General features: G+C 39.2%; 2 protein-coding genes and 1 non-coding gene across 5 annotated transcripts in view; 1 reads left to right on the top strand and 2 right to left on the bottom strand.

Annotated features, from left to right (window-relative positions):
• The window catches only part of crot (carnitine O-octanoyltransferase), a 77125-nt gene extending 65377 nt beyond the window's left edge, over positions 1-11748 (top strand). For both annotated transcript variants that reach the window (XM_023290010.3, XM_023290008.3), the window contains 11 exons: positions 935-1028; positions 1139-1264; positions 1672-1773; positions 1912-1995; positions 2084-2191; positions 3566-3696; positions 3784-3913; positions 3993-4065; positions 5129-5222; positions 8684-8803; positions 9110-11748. In XM_023290010.3, the coding sequence (XP_023145778.2) occupies positions 935-1028; positions 1139-1264; positions 1672-1773; positions 1912-1995; positions 2084-2191; positions 3566-3696; positions 3784-3913; positions 3993-4065; positions 5129-5222; positions 8684-8803; positions 9110-9230 (1183 nt within the window). In that variant the 3' untranslated portion in view covers positions 9231-11748. The remainder of the gene's footprint in view (positions 1-934; positions 1029-1138; positions 1265-1671; positions 1774-1911; positions 1996-2083; positions 2192-3565; positions 3697-3783; positions 3914-3992; positions 4066-5128; positions 5223-8683; positions 8804-9109) is intronic.
• On the bottom strand, positions 7221-7293 carry trnat-ugu (transfer RNA threonine (anticodon UGU)). The gene has a single exon. It is a non-coding gene; the product is annotated as a tRNA-Thr (tRNA).
• Positions 11749-11755: 7 nt separating the features above from the next.
• Positions 11756-27662, bottom strand: part of abcb4 (ATP-binding cassette, sub-family B (MDR/TAP), member 4) — a 28025-nt gene continuing 12118 nt past the window's right edge. For both annotated transcript variants that reach the window (XM_023290005.3, XM_023290006.3), the window contains exons 13-28: positions 26943-27146; positions 26690-26860; positions 25269-25430; positions 25004-25189; positions 24724-24870; positions 24519-24623; positions 23473-23550; positions 22192-22275; positions 21621-21824; positions 21426-21526; positions 21202-21342; positions 18420-18576; positions 18135-18332; positions 16348-16554; positions 14791-14937; positions 11756-13063 (exon numbers count right to left, since the gene is read on the bottom strand). In XM_023290005.3, the coding sequence (XP_023145773.2) occupies positions 12857-13063; positions 14791-14937; positions 16348-16554; positions 18135-18332; positions 18420-18576; positions 21202-21342; positions 21426-21526; positions 21621-21824; positions 22192-22275; positions 23473-23550; positions 24519-24623; positions 24724-24870; positions 25004-25189; positions 25269-25430; positions 26690-26860; positions 26943-27146 (2499 nt within the window). In that variant the 3' untranslated portion in view covers positions 11756-12856. The remainder of the gene's footprint in view (positions 13064-14790; positions 14938-16347; positions 16555-18134; positions 18333-18419; positions 18577-21201; positions 21343-21425; positions 21527-21620; positions 21825-22191; positions 22276-23472; positions 23551-24518; positions 24624-24723; positions 24871-25003; positions 25190-25268; positions 25431-26689; positions 26861-26942; positions 27147-27662) is intronic.

The raw sequence follows: 27662 nt of genomic DNA, 5'->3' as shown, positions 1-27662 counted from the left end.
ATCGTAACAACAGAAAAACAAAAGTTGAATTTCTTTGATAATTTATTTGACAAAAATTGAAACCCCTGATATCAACATGTACAGAATTTTTCCAAGCTGAATGTGTCTTCCAACAACTTGCTCCTCTCTATATTGTTTTTGAGCCGTTTGCATTTATTTTATTGATCAAATATGTTTAATTTTCCTTTCTTTTGTTGTCTCCTCTCTGCTCTGTGGGAACACCGCCTGCAGTTCATCTGAAGTTCTGTGACTGTTGGTCAGAGCTCAGTCAATCATGGCTTCTCAATTGTGTTAAGTAGCACAGAATCTGGTGCTAATTCTCTAGTTTTGTCTTAATTTTTCAAGTGAGACAAGTAGAACAAGTGATTTTCATGCAATATTTCACTTTTAAGCTTGGATTTGGTTTATTTTTTTAGACAGAGCTGTACATCACATAAAAATTACTTCAGTGGAAGTTGAAAATCTGACAATCCTCTCTGTTTTTAGTTTCTCGCTCTGATAAATGGTTTAATTTTGACATTTTTTAAAACAAAAAAAAAAAAAAACCTTTCAAACCTGCCAGTGGGTTTTGGGGTTCAGAGGGTTAATTATAATTTATTTTTCTCTTTCCGGCTGTATGCACTAATATTATATGTTACATGATGTTTTCATATCTTGATTTCAGGTTCTCAGGAGTCATTACATTATATTATATTAAATCAAAGTATAATGGTTTCTAACTGGGGTTGTGCTGCAGGAGGCAGTTCAGTCCGTTCTTTCATCAGCAAACACTGTCACAGCTGATAGGAAGCTCATCATTGTGGTCATGTGTCGACACTCATCAGTCGGTCCATTCATTCATTTCCTGCCACTTATCCAGGCGTCAAGTTTCATTTGGTTTGTCATACAGAGGAAGCGACCAGAGCTTGATGTGTGTGTTTGTTAACTCATGCAGGCAGCTGAGGTACGTGAAAGAGCGCTGCGAGGCCGAACCAGAAGGAGACGGAGTATCTACCCTCACCACAGAGGAGAGGACTCGCTGGGCGAAGGTAGAGCCACTTAAACTGGGAGGACTGGAATAATCTAAGTGAAATTATGGAGCATGTTTGTCAAAAAAGCATCTCTAAGAATCTTGTGTGTTTGTTTACTCTCCCTGCAGGCCAGAGAACATCTAATAAACATCGATCCACACAACGAGACCATCCTGGAGACCGTTCAGAGCAGCCTGTTCATCATCTCTCTGGACGAGACGAAACCCTACTCGACCCCAGACAACTACACGAACGTATGAGCTGCACAGATCTGAATTATTTACGACTTAATGGCTAAATATCATGTTCTGGCCACAACAGAAGAGGCAGAATAGAATAGCACAGTGTATAGAAAAGCCAAGCAGCAATCCTTTTACTGAATTCACAAAACCAGACATGTTTGTTTAAAGTACAGTAAGAAATGTGCAAATAGAAAAAAAAAACAGCACATACAAGGCAGTGTTGCATGTAAACATGTAGGTTTAGTGTATAGATACCGGGTTCATATGAGAAGAAGGTGCAAAGATGTAGATATTTCCACACTCTGTGAATTTAACAGAGTCGATTAAATTAAATTGCCCGTACCTACCCAGTTTCAGACAGTTAGTGTGAGTGTTCATGTGTCTGATTTTATGACTTTTTATGTATTCTTTTAATGCAGTTAACTGTGGAGGCCCTTACAGGAAACCCCACCATCCGCTGGGGAGACAAGTCGTACAATTCGATCATGTTCTCAGACGGAACCTGTGGATCCACTTGTGATGTGAGTTTGTGTGTGTTTGTCATGCTAGAGAGTGTGTCTTACATATATATATCATGTCCAAACAAATTGAGCTGTTTTTAAACATAATTCTGCAAAAAAAAAAAAAAAAAAGATTTAAACTCCAAATTGTTGTTGCAGCACGCCCCGTATGACGCCATGGTGCTGGTGTCTATGTGCTGGTATATCGACCAGCAACTCAGAGCCACTGAGGGCAAATGGAAGGTAAATTTGATTCTGTACATAAACTGGAATAGTTGTGGTTGCTGATATTTCTTTTGACCTTTCACACGCTGATGTCGCTGCTCTTTAGGGCTCAGATGCCATCAGATCGATGCCACTTCCAGAGGAGCTGGTGTTTACTGTGGATGAAACCATCAGCAGTTGCATCAACCAGGCCAAGCAGCGATACCTGGAGTCGGTGAGCAAAGTAGACTTCAAAAAGCCTAAAGAAAAAGGACACCTACGTAGTCACAGCTGTGATTAGCTGTGTATTTTTATGCACATTTTGAGATATTGCATAAGAAAAGCTACTTGGACTGCTCAACTGAGGGGCTTTTCCAATTTATAAAAACAAAAGAGTTAATGCACTTCACAGGAGATGGAAACACCTTTTTCCTGAATGAGTTCTGATAGTAGTGAACATGTAATTCCCATTACTGATCAGCTGTTTCTGCTTTTTTCATTGACTCTTGACAGCCTGAAACAGCTGATACCAGCTGACATGAAAGAATATTTACAACTTTCCTTTTTGAAATCAATACCTGAAGATTTTTCTTAATTTTTTTGTCAAAAATAAACAATATTTTTGTGTGTTTCTTCTTCCTCTTGTGATTTTTGTAGCTGGTGGCAACGTCTGGGGTGCATTATACTTTACACACTGACATACTATATAGTTTACCTTAAGAGGATTTAGAATGTCCCAGTTTATATTAAGCCTAGTGAAACATGCCAAAATTACCTGGATGTCCTCTTACATTCAGTCTCATTTGGGAGTTTGCAAGCCTGCAGGATGTTCTGGTCATTCTTACCCACAATCCTCTGTACTGGGGAAGAGACGCCACATATGTAACTGTGTCTTTAAAGTGCCTGAAAGCACACAAACAGGTGATTTCACACAGTAGCCTGAGGCTGATATAGAGCAAGACAGCCAAGGATTAAGCCTCATTATTATATGAAATAGTATGTCTCACTGGTATGTGGTATGTACTTTGTAAGGGCAATTCTAGTATGTACCAACTGACTGTTTGCTTAAAGTGTGTACTAGAGCTTCCTTTTTAAAGTACGTACTGTTTCATGCAGTATGCATACAGATGGAACAGTGTGCGTTATAATATTGCACTTTAAACATTTTATAATGTGTAACTTTCAGTCATCTGCCTCTGCACTCTCACCGACTGAAGCTTGTTTATACTCACATGAGACACTGTGACTGTGCAGAGGATTGTGGGTCAGAAAGGCCAGAAAATCAGGCTGATTTGCAAACTACAAAATGAGACCAAATGTAGTAAGACATCTGAGTATTTTTGCCATTTGAAGTATTATTTATTAGGACACACTGAATCTTTTCTGGCACATTATATAATATGGTAGTGTGGTTATTGGAACACACCCAAGATATTTGATTTGGAATATAATAGTGTGATTTTGTTTATTCTGGCGACACAGAGTCAAGTTTATTTGCTCCACAGCACTTAATGGAAACAAGCCCTAATTTTCTATCTTTTATTTTTGGCGATATTTCTAGAGGTTACTAAGAAAAATGCCAATCTTTGCTCTATGTCTGGGTTCACAGACTCGGGACCTCCAGGTTATCTGTTACGCCTTCACAGCGTTTGGAAAAGCCGCCATCAAACAGAGGAAGCTGCATCCAGACACCTTTGTTCAGCTGGCGATGCAGTTGTCCTACTACAAAATTCACAAGAAGTATGCACTAGTTAGACATGTATGATCTAATGCCTGTTATTGCTACATGAAGCTGATGTAAATGAGCCTGAATGTTTCCTCTCTCAGGCCAGGAAGCTGCTACGAGACGGCCATGACGCGTAAGTTCTTCCACGGCCGGACGGAGACGATGCGACCCTGCACCCAGGAGGCTGTGGACTGGTGTAAAGCCATGATGGACCCCGCCACCGATACAAATGTGAGAATGTTTGCTGTGGTGAAATCCCAGAGGGGGAAAAAGCAGTTTTCCTCGAGTTAACATGAATGTTTCCTGTCAGGTCAAGAGGAAAGCCATGCTGCAGGCCTTCAATAAACACAACAAACTGATGGCTGAAGCCCAAGAAGCTAAAGGTTAGTTTACGCTATTTGATTTTTTTGAAGCTTTAAGACTTTTGTCCCTGTTTGGTTTGTGTCATGAACTCACACAGACATCATTCACATCCTGCCATCGGAAATGCAACGTCAACGTTTGTTGGAAATCAAGAGTAGAGAGAAGAGAAACGCTGAATGTAGACGCAACTTTTGTTAGTCTACCAAAAACTGCTTTAGAACGTACAACAAGAATTAATGTAGTTAAAATGTACAGGAGTCCTCGAGATAAAACAGGAAGCCTTGGATTAATTAAATATGACAGTCAGACATTATAGAGAAGGAAGGTTGTAATAATCAAGTTTTGATAGAAAATCAATCTAATCATTAATGAAGTTTGTTGGGGAGCTGCAATGTAGAGATGAGAGAGAGAAAATGACAATTTAGGAGACTTTTCTTTGCATATTTTCAAACTTAATTGGTGTAATTACCCATAATTTTTCCATCTAATTGCAAAGAACATCTGATATTTGCTGTAGAAATGTTTTGCCTGCTACATATTACTAATATTTTTGTTATCTGTAGTTATTACACTCTATACTTAGACTTTATTTTCTCAGGAAAAGCACATGCTACATTTATGCTAATACTGTTTCTACTTATGTTTGTTTTTAGGACATATTATGCCACTTATGTTTATCTGTATTTTTGTACTGTTTATATTTCTGGCTGTAACGTAAGCAGTTTTTCCTCAGAGATCAATGAAGTATTTCTGATTCTGATGAAGTCTTCAGTACTTTTTACAGTTAAACGGTTTTTGTGTTGGAAATGTTTTATGCTCAGTGTTAGATGTTGGTTCTTGGTTCACAATTGTAGCTGCTCTAACCAAGTAATTTCCTGCAAAGGATCCATGAAGTATCTGTATATTCATCTACATCCACACTTTGAACAGTCTGTGCAGCTTCAGCAAAATTCCTACTTATTGAAAGCTAATAAAACCTTTGTGCAGCAGATAAATGCACACGCCTCACTAAAATCTGGCTATTAGTGAGTTTTTCTTTGTGACTGATGTGTGTTTGTGATATTTTGTGATATTTGTTGGCAGGTTTTGACCGACATCTTCTAGGACTTTACCTTATTGCCAGAGAGGAGGGACGTCCGACTCCAGAACTTTTCATGGATCCCATCTACTCAAGGAGGTACTGCCTTTGAAACTTATTTCAATTCAAATCCCACTGATGCACACCTTTAAGTGACCTTTACCCAAACATCCATATTCATCTAGACGTACAGGATAATAAACCTTTTCCACAGGCTATCAGCAGCCTCGTATCGTCATGATGATTGGCTTTTACTGCCACAGTGTAGTCTATAGTACATAGAGGTGTTTATGTTGGCAGATATGCAAAAAAAGAAACTTGTTTTAGAAATGAACTTACAAATTTGAGGAGTTACTTCCAAAAACACTTTTTGAGTCAAACTGAAATTTTTTTGCATCTAATTTGCATCCTTTCTTCTCAGATGAATTGTTCTTGAAGTATTTATTACAGTGAGGTAAAGGTCATGTCAAGTGAAGCAGCGCGTCTTGACCTGTCCTTCAATTCTAGTGTCTGTGATAAGAAATAATCAGGAATTTCCATCTCATTTAATCATAGTAACAACCCGCATACAGATCTACACCAGTCACTCTGGTTTAATTTACTCATGAACTCATCTTTGCATAGATTTGTTGATATCGTAATGTAAGAAAATGTGAAATCAGAGCTTTAGAATCTTTCACACTTCTGCTTTAAGCACAGAAAATTAAAGTTACAGGCACACAAATAAAAAAAAAACAAAGTTAACAATTACAGTAAAGATAATTAAAAGTGCTTGCTAAAAATATTAAACTAGTTTTTGATGATTTTGTTAAGAGTAACCTTGTTTGTCTCCAGCATAAAGCTAATCCCTCTTTGCATCAACGTAAACATAAAATAAGATAAGATAAGATAGTCCTTTATTACTCCCCAGGTCAGGGGAAATTTCCATTGTTACAGCAGCAAAAATCTTTCAGAGCAGCACTAACCATATGTATAATAAAGATAAAAATTATAATAGCAATAATATATACAATATATACAAGAATGAGGAATGAAAAATGAATAAATACCGTATTTCTACTCTATCAGTGACATTAGCATAAAGTGGCTTGTGGAATAAATGTAACTGTAAAAGTACAGAAAATACCAGCAGTGCAAGGAATTGTTGTGCAGATTTTACCGTGATTTAAGATTATATAATATAGTCCAGTTTATGTTAACATGAGCCAGTGATGCTGATGTTGTTCAGTCTTACAACAGATGGAATGAAGGACCTGCGATAGCGCTCTTTCTTGCAGGGTGGATGTCTCAGTCTGCTGCTGAAGGAGCTGCTTAAAGACCCCACAGTGTCATGCAGTGGGTGAGAGGGATTGTCCATGATGGATGTGAGCTTTGCCAACATCCTCCTCTCACCCACCTCCTCTATGGAGTCCAGGGAACAGTCCAGGACAGAACCAGCCCTCCTGACCTTCTGTTTAGTCTCATTCTGTCCCTTTCAGTGCTCCCTGCTCCCCAGCAGACCACTGCATAGAAAATAGCAGACGCTACCACAGAGTCGTAGAATGTCCTAAGCAGAGTCCTGCACACAAGGGATTTGCATTTCATGACAGTGTTTCAAAACTTGTTAGAAAGTGAGCCCAGGTCAGCTGTACATAAGTGCAAGGGCGTGGTCATCTGTGCAAATATTCTACTGAGTGTAAGCAGTGCAGTGACGGAAACAATTTTATTTCTCCTCGGCACTAAGCACATATATTTTATTATAATTTTTCTGATGTCTGAATCCAAATGGTTCTGAAAAGACATTTCTCTTAGATAAAGCTTAACAATAAAAGTGGTAAAATGGCCCGTAGTTATGGATGTGTAATCTTGTGAACTTCTTTCCCATCATCAGTGATAAATAGCCACTTTAAGTTTCCTAATAAACTTTCCCATAAGTTTCCTGTTTTTGTTTTATGGCACTTACCCAGGTTGTTTTGTCCAAACTAGATCCTTGCTTGTGTTGTGTCTACTCTCAGATGTATGTCGCTTTGGATAAGAGTGTTTGCTAAATGAAACTGTAATTATCTTGTTAGTTTGTGACCACTTGGAATTAAAATGAATAAACCAAAAACATTACTCAGGCCCCAGTGAGATTCAAACTCACGACCCCTGGTTTACAAGACCAGTGCTCTAACCACTGAACTACAGAGCCCTTGTTATATATGGATGTGTGGGATTACGTATATAAAGACAACCACACTGAGCAGGTATGAGGGGAACTTGACCAGATCAACCAGTTGCAGGTGTGTCTCAGGATTTGTTATGAGAAACTGTTTACATTCGAGGGTGTCAGAAAACGGTGACGACAAATGTCTTTTTAGAAGCTGAAATCAAAGAATTTAGACTTTTTTTTGCCAAAAGTTACTCAAACAGATTATTAACTAATCGATTAATCATTGTGGCTCTAGTCACAAAAAAATTGAATATTGGTGCGAATATGGATCATAAATAGGATCCAGGAATGTTTACAGTTTGCAGGATGCCTTGGAAAAGTCAGCACTCTCTGACAGGCCTTAAAGTTTAAGCAAACCACCTTTATCTGCAGGCACAGTTTCAAATGCCATCATTAAAGCTGCAACTAATAATTATTTCAGTGTTCTTAATTAATCAAATCACCATTTGGTCTAGAAAATGTCAGAAATTGGTGACGACAAATGTCTTGTTTTGTCCACAACCCAAAGATATTCAGATAACTGTCATAGAGGATGAAAGAAACCAGAAAATATTCACCTTTTCGAAGCTAAAATGAGAGAATTTAGACACGTTATTGACTACTGGATTAATTACTGTGGCTCTAGTAAAGAAAAACTAAACAATAATGTCAGTGAGATTAATATTTCTTACACAGCATGACTGTTGCTTATTTTACTAAAGGTCAGTTGAACAGGAAGCCTGAACCAAAACCTCAACACGGCAAATCAACCTAATTTAACTTCTAACTTCATCAGTATTTTTCCAGGTTTAAGTGGAATGCCTTTTCAAATGCTGGCATTTTTCACCATTTTCTGACATTTCACAAACCAAACAACTAATTGATGTTATGGAAATCTAGATGAGCTGAAGCAAAAACAGTCAAGATGCAACAGTATTTGTCTTTTGTATTTTATTGAAGAATCAAAGGAGAAACAATGAATACTATAGAAGAGAAATGCAGTGAATGTTCCAGCTGAAGGGCAGAGCTCATGTTCAGACGTCTGACCAAGATTCAAACAACAAAAGTAAACTTATAACAGCATCTGTCCTTCACACAGCACTGCTTCACCTTTCTCATGAAGACAACACAGACTCCTCAGCTGAGATGTCTCATGGTTTTGGTGTTATCAGACCTCTGCTCAACGCTGGTCACAACATCATGACAGAACATAACAAAATAGTAGAAAACATATTCAGGGTCAGATTTAGAATGTGCTCTGATGCCCAGACTTGTTTGTGATCGTCACATTACAATTAAAATTCATCCAAGTACAAGAACTTTTGATTAACAGAGTACCTGACAGTGGGAATGATGATTGTCTGTAACAGAGTTGTGTTTGTGTCTGCAGCGGTGGTGGCGGTAACTTCACGTTGTCATCCAGTCTGGTGGGCTACACTACCGTCCTGGGGGCCGTGGCTCCCATGGTGCACCACGGCTACGGCTTCTTCTACCGCATCAGAGACGACAGGTGAGACAGGAACTTATAGAGCTGAAACCTTTAGGCAAGTTGAACCCCAGAAACAGATGAGAGAAACATATAATAAACCCAAGAAAAGGAGGCTTATTCTTTCTTTCTAGATTTTCATTATATTTCCAACAGCTGCATTCAGAACACATGCACTGTTTGATTGTTGATTCCTGGACCTGTATAGATTGGGATCATCAGTTTTAGAACACTTTCCTTTATTTCCCATTAGTTGTTGTTACTTTTTCTACCACTGAAATGTCATAAATTGTGCTGTATTAACATCCAAACTTTGTTTCTTCCCTTCAGGATCGTGATCTCCATTTCGGCGTGGAATTCCTGCCACAAGACGGACGCCGTGACTCTGTTCAACAACTTCTCCAGCTCCATGCATGAGATGCTGCACTTGGCCACCACATCTCAGCTGTAGCTCCTCACAGAAGGAAGGGAGGCCAGTTTAATCCTGCATCTTTTACCTCTCTGTCCCTGTTTGAGCCTTAATACGCAGTTAGTTCATTTTTAGTTCAGCACAAATCAATGCAAAGGTGCAGAATTCGCACCACTAGATGATCTCCACTGTTAGCACATGAGAGAAGAATAATCTTTGTGTTTCTTGTAGTTTGAATTGAGATTTTCTTTTGTAAATTTTGGTTTTTAGTGTAAATATTTCTTGACTTTGGTGATTCTAGTTTGAATGCTACTGAATGCTTTAATCTTTAATGACAGTATTAATCCACAAATAAGCTAAATGTGGACTCAGTCTGAATCTTCTGAAGGCTTTCGTTGTAGCTCTAAAAAGGCATTCCACTTAAAACCAGGAAAAATACCGATGAAGTTAGAAGTTAAATTAGGTTGATTTACCATGTTGAGGTTTTGGTTCAAGCTTCCTGTTCAACTGAACTTTAGTAAAATATGCAACAACAGCACCCAGCTATTAAATATGAACTGAGTCGTGTAGAAAAACATTCATCTAATTGAAATTGTTGTTTTTTTGTGACTAGAGCCACGATGATTAATCAATTAGTCTGTGATCTGTTTGAGTAACTATTTGGCTAAAAAAAAAAAAGTCTCAATTCTCTCATTTTAGCTTCTAAAATGTCAATATTTTCTGGTTTCTTTCCTCCTTTGTGACAATAAACTAAATATCTTTGGGTTGTGAACAAAATAAGACATTTGTCATCACAATTTTCTGTCATTTTCTAGACCAAACGACTATTTGATTAATTGATAGCACTGAAAATAATCATTAGTTGCAGCTTTAACGATGACATTTGAATCTGTGCCTGCAAATAAAGGTGGTTTTCTCGAAATTAAAAGGCTATCAGAGAGCACTGACCTTTCCAAAGGCATCCTGCAAACTCTAAACATTCCAGTTTATGATCCATATTTGCACCAATATTGAAAGGTTTCTTCCTTTGCCCCAACTCTCCACCAAATTTCCTAAAAATTAAACCATCTGTCAGACAAACCAAGCAGCAAACATGATGGAAACATAACTTCCTTGGTGGATGTAAGAACTCCACAAAAAAAGAGCTCTTCCTTTACAACTTATTCCAAAAAAGTCACAAAACTCAGCAGTTTTGATGAGATGTAATTATTCTTTCACACGACTATTCAGCCTCAGTGTTTGGGTTGATTCATGCAGATGGTTGAAATTGAATTAATCCCAAAGAACAAACTGAACTTGTCGCTGATTTTAACCCTCTGAAGTTGTTTCCGATCATATTTTTCTTTACTGTGAGCTCATTTTTCACTGCGATATAAAGTCCCACACCTCTATGGAAACTGAATCCTCTGTGCAGCATGAAACAGTTAGAAACCACAAAAAAGTAGTGAAAGTTGAATTAGTGGGGAAAAAAATTGGAGCTTCTATAAGTGTAAATACCTGCGACAAACTTACACACAACTTTGCACATCAACTGTAGACAGATGAATGTGTCTTCCAACAACTTGCTCAGATTTTTGAGTCGTGCTGCATATGTTTTGTTTCTCATTTATGTTTTTTTTCCCTCTCAGTCGCTCTAAATTGCTTCCAAACTTGTCTCCTCTCTGCTCTGTGGAAACACTGCCTGCAGTTCAGCAGAATCTTAGTCACGGTCACGGCTGAGTCAGTCGTGGTTTATCAGTTGCACTGAGGAGAGCATGAATATAATTTTTGATTATTTAAATGAGGAATAGGAAAAATAATTTTGCCGAAATATGATTTTGAGACACATTATTAGTTCAAAGAGGGTCAGAAAGTTGAAAATTTGATGATTATTTTGGTTTTTACAGTTTCTGGCTCTGATAATTGGCAATTTTTTAAAAAGAAAAAAATTTAAATATGGCATGACTTTCACAGTTTATAGGGTTAAAAATCTAAATGTAATGGATTGCTCTACCTGTGCTTGCTAGTTTTAGCGTAATCCTGCCGACAGATAAACAAACACTGAGTTACATTAACAATAACATTCATTACATGGCAGAATTTGGCTCGTTTACCATCTTTCGTTGCTTATTGCTGCTATTCAGATTACAGTGAGCATCTTTCTGTTATCTTATTACATAAAGTGAACGAAACGGGCTCATCTAGACCCATGAAACAAAGTCAGCGAGCTCCACTCCTTTACAGTTTTTTGTCTTCCAGTATGTTCTCCATTTTTCCTCCAGCAACTGTTGGTTTGCCGTTTGTTGCATCGTTCTTTAAACCAAAACCTTGATCGCTGCACCTTATCGATGCAGTTTTCCTTTATTTTCTGTCCAGTTAGAGACGACTGAATGTTCACTTGGCCTTATGAATAAGAGCTACTGTAAAATATCACTTTGATTATTTCCCCAGATGTGTTCTCTGTTTCTGAAGCCTTACACTTATGTGACTGTAAGCTTTTCTAAATGATTGTACTACTTTCAGCTCACAAATAAAGTTGAGTTTTGTCCAGTTAAATGAATAAACTGAGGAGACAGTTTCAGTCTTAGAATATAAAATTTTAATAGTTATATATAGGCACATTCTTCACAAAAAAAAATATCAGCGATGTGGAGAGCGACTCTTCATGAACTCAAGTGATTATAAAATTATGCAGACTTGTGTACAGGAAACAGTGTTATTCTTGGCTTCAGGCACTTTTGCTCCATTTTTTTTTACTTTCTAAGAACTGAATCACAGCAGCTAGTAAAGCAAATATTAACGCATTTTCTACAGAACCTAAATAATCTGTGATGATTCCAGTGTTAAGAGACATACTTCAAATGTATTGTTAGCTTTGATCACAGTTTATTTCCTATTCATAAGCCCCAAATTATTTATAGCCGGTTTCTTCTGGCTGGAAATGTCATAAACAAATGACAAAACACAGTAAAACATTCTGTTAGAGGTTAATTTGAACTCTATGCTTTATTTACATTTTTATTAAGAATTCCTGATGCTTTACTGTGTTTTTTCACATGTTTATGTCATTTAAACCCAGAAGAAACTTGTTGCTGAAGTAAAAATTCACCCAAAAAAAATCTAAATTTGGCATCAATATGAACAATTTGAGGCTTAATTGCTGCCTGGTGACTTAACACCAGGTGGCAGCAGGAACCAACAGCTAATTCTGTATCGAGCAGCTCTGCCCTCAGCGAACAAAACAAGGCAACGAGTTTATTAAACAAAGCATTTCTTTATGATAACAAGTCAGACGTAGAGCTGAAAGCCTTCGAGGACGGAGAAAGAGACATTTTAGGAGGAAATCCAGCTTTTTAGAGAGTCCCGTGAAGGAGTCGGTGCTACAGCGAGGTGGGAGGAAACAGCAGTTTACAGACTTTAAGCTGTCTAGAATGTGTTCCCGTTTACAAAACTGTGAGCCGATAGAAAAGACGAGGGTTGCAGGAAAAGCAAACAACATCATGGTTTATAATTTACACCTGCAGCAGTTTCTTACTCTCATACGTTTGGTGAAAAATGCCCATAGAGGTGACAGCAGCTCAGACTTTCTACCCACAGAACACAGTCAGTAAATCCCCACAGACGCTGCTCAGACGAAGCAGCAGGGAGGCGACGACGGTAAGTGCTTTAAAGGTGCAGATCTAAACTGGTCATTGTGGACTGTGGCTCATCTGTGTGGTGACCAGCATGTAGTAGACTCCCTTCTTGGCCAGCAGCTGTTGGTGGGTGCCCTGTTCTACCACCACGCCGCCCTGGAAGACGGCGATCCGGTCGGCGTTCTGGATGGTGGACAGACGGTGGGCCACGATGATGCACGTCCGGCCTTTGCTGGCCTGATCCAGAGCGTCCTGCACCACCTGCACCAGCCAGGTAAAACATTTAGCCATTAATAATAGCTTTAATAATGCGGCATCTTTTAGAAACAGAGCGTACGAAGTGTGTTAAAGTCAAACAGAATGGGGGGAAAAAATTAACAGAGAAGCAACAGTGGAGATTCAGAAAATAAATCAGTAAAACAAACTTTATGCAAGTAGAATAATAAAATATCAAATTAAAGAAAAAGAACAAGTTGTAAGGTAAACTGTGTTCATATAGACCCATGAAACAAAGTCTTTTAAATCCTTATAAAATTAAGTGTTGCCTTCCAATCTGCGATTTAGTTTTACTTCTGTAGCATCGATCCTTAAACCAAAACCTCGTTTAAGAAATAAATCAAACACTGCTGGATGCAAATTAAGTAATAAAAGCACCAAAAATTCCACATCAAGTAATGAATAAAAGTAGAATTAAAGAAAAAAGGGTAAATCAGGCTAATCTAGACCAATAAAAATGAAGGTCATAATAAAATTAATATATATAAGTAAATAAATAGATAAATGAATGGTGGAGGTCTGCTACGTTTTTACATTCTCTATGATGTTTGCTCGTTCAAACGCACTTTTTGGTTTAACCCTCTGGTTAATTTTTCAGGAACAGCAATGATGTTTCAGGGCATGTTTAATAACCCAAAAAATAAAAAATGAACATTGTTTATATCTCATTATTAACTGCATTTCTGTCAATATTTAGTGCAATAATAGTGAGGATAATTCACTCATTTTTCATTAAAAATGCATGTTTAAACTTTTTTCTAATGTACATTGGAAAGACCTACATAGAAAATACATACGTTTTACATGACAATGATTTTTTTAAACTGTTATTTTACATTCTTGATTTTTTTTTCTTTGCATGGAGTTGATAATTTAACAACACAAGACATCTCTTCTGTTCAGGGTGGTTTTGCAAATATGTGAAATTAACCATTTATTAACATTATTTAAGAAGATGCTTTATACCGAAAAAAATGCTTTAAACAATTTTTATTTATTTGTGTTATTACTTTAAAATGGGGAAATTTGACCCGAAACGTAACAGGAGGGTTAATTTTTAAGTTTGGACACTACACTACCATTCAAAAGTTTGGGGTCAGCCAGAAAATTTCATGTTTTCCATGAAAACTCCCACTTTTATTCATGTGCTAACATAATTGCACAATGATTTTCTAATCATCATTGAGCCTTTCAACACCATTAGCTAACACAATGTAGCATTAGAACACAGGAGTGATGGTTGCTGGAAATGTTCCTCTGTACCCCTATGGAGATATTCCATTAAAAATCAGCTGTTTCCAGCTACAATAGTCATTTACCACATTAACAATGTCTACACTGGATTTATCATTCATTTAATGTTATCTTTATTGAAAAAAAAAATGCTTTTTTCCAAAAAATAAGGACATTTCTAAGTGACCATAAACTTTTGAAGGGTAGTGTATATTTGAACTGTGACTTTTAAAATCCCATAAAAAATATATAACTCAACAATTTAAACCTTTTTCTGCTCAAGATTTCCTCACAAATCTTGAGTAAAATGACACACTTTGGTTGTTTTTCTGTTCCTACCTTCTGGCTAATGGATCTTAGTGAGGCCAGCATAATTTCTTCAGGCTTAACACCACTTATTCTTTACAAATCTCCACTCTGAGGAGCGGCGGCAGTGGAAACAGGTTAAAAAAAAAAAAAAAAAGAAATACGGGACAAACCTTCTCGCTCTCGGTGTCGAGTGCAGACGTGGCCTCGTCCAGCAGCAGCACTGTGGGGTTGCGGAGGATAGCTCGGGCGATGGCGATCCGCTGCTTCTGGCCTCCTGACAGCTGGGTGCCCTTATCGCCTGCCTGGGTGTTGTACTTCTGCTCAAACACAAAGACAGAAATAAGACAAATAGTGGCATCAGTTTGGTCTAAAGTAGATTTAATCCTGCTCCTGATCAATCCAGTAACCCTGTAATCCAGTCACACCTCGCCCTAAATACTGGATATTATGAGTTTACGCTGATTTTTAAAGGAAGTTCCTTTAAAATCGTTATTCGTCCATCATGGTTTTATGGACCATTGAGGGTTTTATCTGTTTTTCTCAGTTTTTAACTGATCTTTTATCTGTCCTTGAAACATACTGGATCAATAAAATAAATGCAGCATGGCTCTAAAACAGTAAACAGAGGAGGAGGTTGTTGGAAGATACGTTCAGCATGGTGAAACATCTTTCTAGAGCTGATGTGCAGAGGCTCAAAATTTGTCCAGAAGGGTTGACGAAAATGTCCAAAATTACATCAACACGTTCAAAATGATCATGTGTGGAAAAAAACATCATGGAGCAATAAAGTAAATGCAGCGTGGCTCAAAAACGGTAAACAGAGCTGTCAGGAAGTTGTTGGAAGATACATTCAGCATGATGAATCACCTTTTCTACAGCTGATGTGCAGAGTATTGCAGAGTTCATAGTGGTTTTAAACATTTATGTAGTAAAATATCTGTAGTATGTCGAACTACTGCATCTTTTACCAGCTGGGTAACACCTGTGGCTGCTTAGAAAAATGCTGCAATCCTGCCTCTATTCCTCATGACCTCTTAAAGTTTATTCATTTATCATGGTTTTATGGACGATTAAGGGTTTTATTCTGTTTTGTCTCAGTTTAAGTCCATATTTTATCTGCCCTTGAAACATACTGGAACAATAAAATAACTACAGCATGGCTCTAAAACAGTAAACAGAGTTGTCAGGAAGTTGTTGGAAGATGCATTCAGCATGGTGAAACATCTTTCTAGAGTTGATGTGCAGAGTGGAGAGAAAAGGTTTTTAGAGGTGCAAAATTTGTCACAAAAGATTGAAAAAAACTGTCCAAAGTGACACGACTGGCCCCAAAACATGGACAAAAATGTCCCTAATTACATAAATTTGTTTAGCATGATCATGAACACAAAACAGAAGAATAAAATAAATGCAGCATGGCTCAAAAACGGTAAGCAGAGTTGTCGGGAAGTTGTTGGAAGATACATTCAGCATGGTGAAACGTCTTTGTAGAGCTGATGTGCAGAGTTTGTAGCGATTCTAAAAATGTAAGTATTAAATATCTATAGTATGTGGAGCGACTACGTCTTTCACCAGAAAAATGCTGTACTCCTGCTTCATGACCGCTTAAAGTTTATGCATTTATCTTTTATGGACTGTTTAAGGTTTTATTCTGTTTTGTCTTCGTGTTTATTGATCTTTTATTTGCCTAATGGGCTGCAATCTTGAGCGTCATCACGAGGTGAACTCACCTGTGGCAGCTCTTCTATGAAGCTGTGAATGTTGGCTGACTTGGCAGCCGCCTCGATCTCCTCCATGGTTACTTTCCGGCTGTTGTCTCCGTAGGCGATGTTTTCGGCTAAAGTGCAGTCGAACAGGATGGGCTCCTGGGAGACGATGCCGATGTGAGATCTGAGCCAGTGGATGTTCAGCTGTTTGGCGTTCATGTTGTCCAGCATCTGAAGGGGAGGACGGCAGCAGAGGTGATTCAGAAGCAATGACATCTTAAACCTGCAGTAACTGATTTCGAAAACATTTTATCACATTTCACTTTGAGTTGAGGGCCAGGGTGAGCGTTCACTTGAAGTTTCTAACATGATTGTTTACTATTATGTCTGTTTTTATCTCTACCAACCCCTGAGGGAAGCATATGGCTCTTTACAGTTCCAGTCTGTAGGATTTAGTGGCATCTAGCAGTGATATTGTCGATTTTTGCAGATGTTTTTAGTGCACTATAACGGACAAATTTGCAAAAACACAGTTAATAGCAACGTTTTTGTTGCACCAAAACTGCTCAACAGAAAAAAATGCATTTATTAGTAACCTTTTTGTTGCACCAAAACTGCCAAACTTGCAAGAACACACCTATTAGCACCATATTTGGTACGCCAAAACTGCTCGACAGGAATATTTTTGGTGCACAACATCCTCATCCTTGCAAGCATATAGGAAAATCCACAGTACTTGCTAAAAATAAGGCCTTTTTGAGATCTACTGTTCTGTTTGTGCCTTCTGGGATAATGTGGAAAGATTAATATAATAGTCCATTTCTGCCAATTCATGCCCCTAAATGATGCACACTAGACATTTAACTGCTAAATGCTAAAAGCTGTGTTCTAACTCTGTCTGCTGTTCAGTAATGGGCACTTAGTGGAAACTGGCTTTTAGCATTTTTTGTTAAAAACATCTTCCTTCACAGTTGTGAATCTGACAGCTACACATGAAGCTGTTCAGAACCGCAGAGCCACTGATGAGCAGAGTAGAGTGAAAAACCTTGTAGAGGCTGTAAAAATGAAAATATTTCTATTCAAAATGACTCAAAATTTCTCCAAAAATGTTCAAAAAAATGTCCAAAATGACATAAACTCGTCTAAAATGGCGCAAAACCTGTTTAAACTGATCACAAGAGGAAAACAAAACATACTGGATCAATAAAATAAATGCTCAGGGCTCAAAAACAGTAAGCAGAGCAGCAAGTTGGTGTAAGATACATTCAGCATGGTGAAATAACTAGTTGAATAATGTAATCAAACACAATTTTGTGTTAAGTTTTTCTAGTAAGTGAAGCTAATTCATCTTTTTCCAGTACTGGTAACACCTGTGGGCACTTAGAAATGTTCTATATGTTGAGTTCAGGTTTTTCACCCATTTTTGCACCACAAATAATCAAAGAAGTTCAACTTTTTTTTTTTCTTTTTCTGATTTATGGCCTTCTAACAGACATTCCTGAGTTCTTTTTCCTTCTTCATGGTTGTTCTGTTTCCATAGACATGCAGGATTTTATATTACAGTGAGTAAAAATGGGATGTTTGGGGTTCAAAGAGTTAATGTCAAGGTCAGTAAATTAATGTTATATTTGAAAACAGAAGGCTTTGACCTTGTGTTCGCGTGAGAGACAGAGCCATAAATATTCTGTCCTTTCCCTGCAGTAATCCAGATAAAAGCACATGTGGCGCCATAAAGCGACTGGTCAGCTAACCATTAGCTCAGGGACAGTAGGTGAAAAGGCAGCAGTGTTGGGTGCGTTTGATTTTCTCACCACGCTGCCCTCCAGCGGGTCGTAGAACCTCTCCAGCAGCTGGATGGTGGTGCTCTTCCCACAGCCGCTGCTGCCCACCAGCGCCAGCGTTTCCCCCTTCTTCACCTTCAGGTTCAGGCCTCTCAGGATGGGAACATCCGGCCGCGACGGGTAGTTGAACTTCACTGACTCGAAGCTCACGTTACCGTCGAATTTGTCCTGGACGACAAGAGAGAGCGACGTGTTAGTTTGTCTCCAGAGCTGCTTTATTGGGTCGTTTTTTGTTTTTTTTTTTGCACTACGTACCGGTGACTCTCCCTCATGTGAGAGATTATCGATGGCGGGCTCTTTGTTTATCAGCATTATGAGGTGGGCGGCAGACATCTTGGCCTTGGCATAGTTGGGAGCGAAGGAGTTGGCCTCTCCGACGGCCATGGCACCGAACAGGATGGCCGAGATCACGCTGGGAGAGGGAGCCATAAATGGGGTTACATAAAGGCTGAGCCAACATGACATCTGTGTGTTCACTGTGTTTGTCCACACTGATAACATTCTTCCATTCTGCCACAGATGTGTGTGTTTGCTCTGTTCAGTCCAATAATCTAACAATAACTGGAAGAAGATGACTTTAGCCGCCGCCCAACATCCCCGATATTCCTTAATGCACCCTGAAACGGCTTCTAAGATAGATTTTCAAGCATAATTAATCCCCACAGTTATTCATGGCATCTCAAATTTTGATTTATAGTGGCTTTTTATTTGACGAATATGTTTCTTCTGGCTGGAAATAACATAAACCAGTGACTTAAGACAGTAAGACATTGTGTTAGAGATGTTAATGATGCATTTTTAAACTATTTTTCTGTCCTCCCACCCCTCCATATTTTAGTGGCATCTTCTTTGAACTACAATACAGTTTGAAGTGCCTTTTCTCTTGCAGGTTTCACATTCTGGGTGGATTTTTACTGTGTTTACTGAACGATTAAGTGCAGTATGTGCTCCAGACAGAGTTAGAGGAGTTTACATGAAGGTGTTTTTTGAAAGGAGGCTTGTTTATCTGGCAGATAATGTACAGTTAAGGCCAACATTTTGATCTATAGTGAATTTTTATTTGATCAATGAGTTTCTTGTGGCTGCAAATTACATAAACAAGTGACAAAATATAGTAAGATATGGAGTTAGAGATGTTAATGATGAATTTTTACTATTTTCTGCCATTTTTTGTCCATATTATTCAAATTCTTTCTCAGTAATCAGCATGAAAGTCTTATTTTCCTCCACATCAGTAGTTCTAGTGTCTAACAGTGTTTCTGCAGGTCTCCACTGGGATTTAGTTCCTCCAAGTGTCCATCTCCAGCTCTTTGAAGGCTTCCTCTCCATCACTCTGCTCTTCAGTTCCTCCACACATTCTGGATGGATTCAGATCTGGACTCTGGCTGGGACGCTCCAACATCTTCTCATTGTTTTCTCTTCACCATTTCTTCACCACGTCGGCTCCATGTTTCACATCATTGTCTTGTTGGAAGCTCCAATGCTGCCCAAGGAGCAGTTTTTCTGCAGACTGCCTGATGTTCTCCTCCACAATCTCCATGTTTCCTCTTTTCTCATGATGCCGTTTCCTTCAGACATGACTTGTAACTGAGCAGTAAGTGAGTAGAGAAGTGCTGCAGGTCCAGCTGAGCTTTAGTGTGTCTGTCTTGGAGAAGTGGAGTCCTCCTTGGTCTGATCCATGGAGACCAGCCTTGTTCTTGTTCTGATGGAGTGTCTGATGGACATGTTGCTACCAGAACTGCTCACATTCATCAGGATGCTCTTGGTGCTGATCCTTGGATTCTTCTTGTCCTCTACCATTCTTCCAGTGCAGGGCTCACATCTGTCTTCCTAGCAGCCCTTTGACATGTTTCACAGTGTGGAACTACTTGGACTTTTTCATGAAGCTTCAAACTGTGGACACTGGACCTTGAAAACACTCTGATATGACTTTATAGACTTTAAATGTCTTGTGAGCAGCAACAGTGTGAAACTGGAGGTTCTCACTGAGACCTTTGGTTTCATGGTCATGACTTGGAACTGACTGTGGAGGTTTGTAGTAGATTAGAATGTTCTAGAACATGGTAGGAATTACCAGGAACATTTGGAATGAGATAAAAACTGCATTTTTCCAAAGACAAAATTTGCCAAAAAAAGACTGTTTGCTGTAACTAGATTCGGTATAAATTAAAAAATTATGTGTTCATTGTTGCAACTACAAAGCAATTAGTGACTCAGCTGTGACCAACAGTCATGTGACAAAAATTCATGGATTTTTCGGCTGAACTGCAGGCAATGTTTACACAGAACAGATAAAAACATAAGCAGTGAAATATCTACAGTATGTAGAGTCACAATTTATTTTTCCAAGTTCTTGTGGACACTTGGAAAAGTGTTGTACATGTTGATTGCAGATTTTTTAATTTTTTTTTTTTTTTGTATACCAAATAATCAAAGAAATTCAACTTTAGTTTTGTCTTTTTGGGATTTGTGGCATTCTAACTGTGTCATACTGCACAGAACTTATATCTGAGTTATGTTTACTTCCAGTCCTGGTTGTGCTGTTTCCATAGAGGTGCAGGACTTTCTATAGCAGTGAAAAATGAGCCCACAGTGAAGAAAAATGTGACAGAAGCACACAAGCGCTGACAAACTGCTTGAGGTTCAGAGGGTTGAACACGTTTCCTGTAATTCCCACTGTGTTTCTGTGAATACATGTGTGTGTAACAGTGAGGAGGAGTTTATATTTCTACGTTTTATAATTTTGTGGTTCCATAAACTCTGACCTTCCTTGTTATATAACTGGAAAAACACGTGAGTGAGTGTGTGTGTGTGTGTGTGTGTGTGTGTGTGTGTGTGTGCATGTGCTGGATCACTACAGGTGTAACGTGCTCATGCTTCATTCAGCTAATGATTAACGCCCATATAAACAGCCTCCCAACACGAAGGCTTTGGGCAGATGTCACCTGCTGCAAACTGGTGGACATCTTCACTGTCACAAACTAGATCTCCTGACTGTTAATCTCCTGATAAAGGTCATTCTTTTGAGTTTACTCACAGGAAAACACCCTGAGCGTCCATCCTTCCTGCAAAAATCAGCCAAGCGCCGAAGCGGAAGCAGCCGGCGTAGGCGAAGTAGATCATGGCCTGGGAGAAGGCGTAGGTGAAGCCGTATATGTGGGCCTTTTTCTTGGCGTTCCTGCACAGAAAGTGAGAATATCCCTCATTTAATAAGGAAATATGTGATGGAGGTGATCTGTGGTTAAAAGAATGTCGTCGTACTTGTACGGCACATGGAGGTTCTCCTGATACAAAGACTCAAACTTGGGTTCTCTTGTAAGAGACGCCACAGTCCGGATATTTTCGATGGCCTCTGTAGCAATCTGTAGGGACACAAACATTTTATCTTATCACAAGATCAGCGTCTCAGCAGCCGAAGTTCATCATATAAAGCACCATAAAACGCTGAATCCCAACCTTTCCGGCCTTCTCCAGCTCCTTCTTGTCTTTGGCAGCGTGTCCGGCAAGCGCCTTCATCTCCAGAGCTCCGGCTAGCGCGATGACGGGAACCACAGCCAGCAGGAGCAGCGTCAGCTCCCAACCGTACACCAGGCCCAGAATCAGACCACCGCCCAGGTTGGCGAAGTTCTGCGCCAGCGTCGCCATACGAACTCCTGCAGCCTGAGCAGGAGAAGAAATAAAGCAGAACAACAAGATCATTGATTTTAGTCGGCAGGTCCTTAGGGCAGAATTAATACCATGTTTTTTCAGAATCAGTCTTATTGCCAAGTATGTTGTCTCATACGAGGAATTTGACATGTTTTGGTGCATTAACAGTAAAAACTGATAAGAACATTTTTAAAAGAGGATAAAAGATCAAAGTGCTTCATGTCAAATAAACAGCAAGTGCAGCAAAGCTCAGGAACTGTAAAAATAATCAGGAGTAATGATAACATTCACAGCGTGGAGGAAATTATGTGTCCGACAACATGTGAGTCGTAGTATATGGTGACAACAAAGATAATAATAATCGGGTCATGAGTATTACCCCTTGTACTTGAGCTGCATCAGTGGCCAGTCTGGTAGTCAAAGCTCCAACACTGTTTTTAGGGTCATCGAACCAGCCGAGGTCCTACAACAAAACAAAACAGGGAGAAATATTTTCCACTGGCCATGAATACACAGCATACATCAGAACAGACCCAGACCAGACAGCACACCCCTTTGTAATATCACCTTACTGTCAAAAAATCTAAATGTCAGTCTAACTGCATGAACATGGTTCAAAAATGAGCTTTGAACACCAAAACATTTCATCACTTTTGCACCTCTGTGCTGTGTCTATCTGCAGCTTACATCATGGCTCCACATGGAAAAGTATTTCCAGAGGAACTGAAAAATCTGATCGTGAAACTTCACAAAGATGGAAAATGATTTTTAAAAAAAAAAAAAAAAAAAGATCAGTGAGCAACTAGAAATAAGCAGAAACACAGTGTCAGCAGTAAACAGGAGGTATAGAAGGAGTCATAGTACCACTAATCATGGCTGCAGTGGTCGTCCTCCTGAAATGACTCCACAGACAGTGAACTACTTTCACAATCAAGCTGTGAAAAACAGACGGTAGCTGCAACAGACTAGACACAGGAGTTATCAATGGAAACCAGAGTTTATGTGGCGCTCAGACAGTGTGCAGGACACTATATAATCTCTGTGGACAGAATCCAAGACAAACTCCCTTGCTTCCTGGTCAGCACAAAACTAAAAGGTAGAACTTTGCTACAGAAGATGAAAAGAAGCCTGATGAATGTTGGGAGAACATTCTTCGGCCAGATGAAGATGAATTTGTTGTTCTCAGATGGAGTCCAGCATGTTTGGTGTGAACCTGACCAGGACTACCACAGTGAATGCATAGTCCTGACACTGAAGCATGGAGGTGGAAGTGTGATGATGTGGGGAGATGATATTTATAGATGAATATCTGAGGATAAACCAAAATACTGGCTGACAAGAAGCTGGAAGAAGAGGAATATTCCAGCAGGAGAACCATCCAAAGAACTAAATCACACAAGAGTTTGTGGAGAAGAAAAAGTGAAAACTATGACCTGGACAAGTATGTGGCCTGACTTGAATCCAGCAGAACACTTTTGGGTTTTTTTTTAAGAGAAAGATAGAGCAAAGAGCAGCTGAAAAATAGTCTCTGAAGAATGATAGAACATCCTCTGCTAATTTCATTTTTCTGCTTTCTTTAGGAACCGATTTAAGACACAAACTCTGGATGATTACTACTTTACAGGTGGTTTTCTTACAGAACCCTGTCCTGGTGACTCACCTGTCTCATCATGGCTTTAAAGGCACTGAGTCTCAGTTTCAGGGTGAGAACTTCTCCAGATTTACCAAAACAGAAACCCTGCAAGAAAAACAGACATGTCTAAATCATGTGTGTGGGCTAAATGAAGAACTTTCAACCCTTCTTTGTTTGAGGATGAAGATGTGGAGAAAGACTTATTTTAGGCAAACAGAATTTAACATTTCGAAAAATTTTCTTCTAGTCCAAGTGTTTTTTGCCAAATGTACTGTGATACGTTGACTTATTCCATAATAGCATGAAATTTTGGTGCAATGGCATCTGTTTAGTTTTCCGCGATAACCAAATTAGGTATTTTGCATCACATCTCATGGACCAAACCATATATTTTGATAACAGTGACACTATGTACAACATCATAAACTGTTCAGGTGAATAGTTAACTGAATTCGGAGAGGCGGTAAGAAGAATTGCAGTGAAATGGCAGAAGACTATCTGAGAAGATGCCGAATGAAATTTCGAGCATATTTCATGTCATATTTAATTTACAATGACTCTCTGGAGTGAGGATGATCCAATATGTCAGTGTCTGAAAGTAAAAGATGAAAGTTTATTTCAAATCCTAACATAGCCTTTAATCTTGATGAACTTGCTAGTTGATTTATAGTGCCGCACTCAATAAAAAGTCAATAAAAATGCACTTTATCTTTGAACTATATGACTGTATTGTTGAAAACAACCTTTCATTGTACTACTGAATTAAATATTAGCCCACAATGAAAGACTGAGAAACTTAAAGCCACAAAATGGACTATTGTTGGTAAACTGAAGATTACAAGGGGATTAGATTTCAAAATAAATGTTCACTTCAAGATGCAGCATGTAAGACATAAATGAGGACGGACGTATTTCAATGGTGTTGTTTTTTCGCTTTTTACTAAAATATCAGCCTCCTTGGTTACCAAAAATCTCAGTATCAGCCCCCAATATTTACATCTAGCTCTTGTCAAGAAATTAAATATTTCCTGAAATGTTGTATTTATATGACTAACCGTACTGTATGTACATACCTGCAGAAACATGGTGATGAAGGACACAGCCCCGATAGCAACAAACATGAGCGAGAAGAAATTGGATCGTTCCCTGACCACTTCGTGATCCGGGTTTGCAAACACCTGAGGAGATTTAAAAAAAACAAAAAACAAACTCATTTACCTCATTTCCAGCTTTTAAAACTGAACCTGAAACACTAAAATGAGATGCAGAGTGACGTACGGTGATGATCCTTGAGAAGAGAACAGCGAACAGAGGCTGAATGACGCCGTTGATGATGGCACAGATGGTTCCCACCAGAATAAAAGGCCACTCAGAGACGTTCAGAGCCATGACTTTGAAGAAGGACGCTCCAGGAATGTTTTCATCCTGCAGGGAGGAAGAACAAGCTTGGTTTGTCTTTGAAACAGATTCAGAAAGTCATACTGGAAAGTGGCTCGGAAACCAAAAACAGAGCGACTTGTCGTCCAAAATGTGTCCTAATTTCTGTGTTTCAGCTCACCTCTTCTGTCTTTTCCGTTAACTTTTCTTTCTCCTCTTTCCCCCCCTCAGAGGCAGTGACTGATGAACCTCTCGTGGATTTCCTCCGTCGCACTGAAGAATTGGAAAATTGCTTTGTTAATGGGCTCTTCTCATCTGCAGATCCCTCATCCTCATCTTCCTCGTCCTCATCGGCTTTCTGAAATGTCTGAAAGACAACCACACAAACGGTATGAAACACTGGCTGTCCTGATGTGATGCTCTGTGTTCAGGTGTTTGCTTGTTACCTGCATGGTGACCAGTGTGTGGTAGACGCCTTTATTTTCCATCAGCTCGCTGTGAGTCCCCAACTCGACAACTTCACCTTTCTGGAAGCCGGCGATCACGTCAGCGTTTCTGATGGTTGAGAGGCGATGAGCCACGATGATGGTGGTGCGGCCCTGTTGGACCTGCACAGAAATACAAGAGGAAATTAAACATTTATTCATGTTTGCAATTGGGGCATTGTGATATTGCTCACAGTGAAACAAATTACAATTCATATGAGCCTATACTTTGGTATCCTTATTAACAGTTGTTCTAGTGTCTGAATTTTTATATGACCAACATGTTTCTTCTGGCAGGAAGTTACATAAACAAGTGACAAAAGAAAGTAAGACACTGTGTTAGAGATGTGAATGATGGATTTTATCTAATTTTAGTCTTTAGTATTAAAGCCTCTCTGCAGGTCTCCACTGGGATTTAGTTCCTCCAAGTGTCCATCTCCAGCTCTTTGAAGGCTTCCTCTCCATCACTCTGCTCTTCACTTCCTCCACAGATTCTGGATGGATTCAGGTCTGGACTCTGGCTGGGACGCTCCAACATCTTCTCATTGTTTTCTCTTCACCATTTCTTCACCACGTCGGCTCCATGTTTCACATCATTGTCTTGTTGGAAGCTCCAATGCTGCCCAAGGAGCAGTTTTTCTGCAGACTGCCTGATGTTCTCCTCCACAATCTCCATGTTTCCTCTTTTCTCATGATGCCGTTTCCTTCAGACATGACTTGTAACTGAGCAGTAAGTGGGTAGAGAAGTGCTGCAGGTCCAGCTGAGCTTTAGTGTGTCTGTCTTGGAGAAGTGGAGTCCTCCTTGGTCTGATCCATGGAGACCAGCCTTGTTCTTGGTCTGCTGGAGTGTCTGATGGACATGTTGCTACCAGAACTGCTCACATTCATCAGGATGCTCTTGGTGCTGATCTTTGGATTCTGACTTTAGAACCTTTAAACGTCTTGTGAGCAGCAACAATGTGAAACTGGAAGTTCACACTGAGATGATTGGTTTCAGTCATGACTAGTAACTGACTAGAGAACTACTGCATTAATGCTTTGAGATTGTAGTCCATTAGAACAGTCTAGAACATGGCAGAAATTAGCAGGACCACTTTGAATGGGAGACAAACTGCATTTTTTCAAAACAATGTAGGTAATTTCAAGGTGTATGTATACTTGTAGACATGGCATTTTTAGTAAAAAGGTAAAAATGGGGAACATGAATGTCTGTAGAAAAATTTTACGCCAATCTGTTGAGCTATTTCAGTCAGGACCAACACTGCACCACTAGCTTCTCTAAATGAGGACAGTACTTGTATTTATGATGATGGCTTTACTTGTCTGAATTTCAAATTGCAACATTGCCCTTAAAAACACAAAGTGACTTGATGTGTTTGTACCTTATCCAGTGCAGCTTGTACAACAGTTTCACTCTCAGCGTCAAGAGCAGACGTGGCTTCGTCCAGCAGAAGGATTTTAGGGTTTCGGACTAAAGCTCGAGCGATGGCAATCCTCTGCTTCTGTCCTCCGCTCATCTGAGTTCCTCGATCTCCTACCAGCGTCTCAAACTTCTGCTCAACAACAAGAGTCTCAGCGTTAGTAAGAACCACTCAGAGTTATTTACAACCTCAGGAGTCATGAATGCCGTCCTACATCGGGGAGTTTCATGATGAAATCGTAGGCGTTGGCTTCCTTGGTGGCCTGTTCGATCTCCTGCTGCGTCACGTCAGGTCGGCCATATCTGATGTTCTCGGTGATGGTGGTGGCAAAGAGGATGGGCTCCTGACTCACCACCCCGATCATCTCCCTCAGGTAGCGAACGTTCAAAGAGCGGATATCATGACCGTCAATGAACACCTGCAGCGATCGAGTCAAAAGGTGCAGCAGTTAGTTTGAATCTTTACTGTCAATGTGTCCATTTATGTACAACAGAATTAAGTGCAATATCACAGAAATGTCGAAAAACTGTCATCTTACAGTAGTTGCAGTATTTCAAAAATGAACAGCAGGTATTTGCTCTGATGTAAACAGTTCAGTTTTACCATATTAAGATTCAGGCCCCAAAGTAGGAACTAAATGCAACAAAAGTCAGTACATCTTTCATTACTTTTATTTTTTCAGGACTTCATATATTTCTTTCTCATATTACTTTCTTTAAGGACCATTTTCTTCAGTTGCTCTTCATTGAAGGGATTGATGTTACTTTGAAATACCCCAAAGGTCTTCTACTACATTCAAGTCATCGCCGTATTTGTCCTTGGTTCTCATGCTGGAATATTCCTCTTTTCCAGCATCTTGTCAGCCAATATTTTGGTTTATCCACAAACATTCATCTATAAATGTTGTCTCCCCAACACCTAACCCTAATCCTGT

Source organism: Amphiprion ocellaris, chromosome 9 (assembly GCF_022539595.1).
Source record: "Amphiprion ocellaris isolate individual 3 ecotype Okinawa chromosome 9, ASM2253959v1, whole genome shotgun sequence".
Classification (NCBI taxonomy): Eukaryota; Metazoa; Chordata; class Actinopteri; family Pomacentridae; genus Amphiprion; species Amphiprion ocellaris.
The sequence above is the reverse complement of the archived record's forward strand: the minus strand, read 5'-3'. Positions and strand labels throughout refer to the sequence as shown.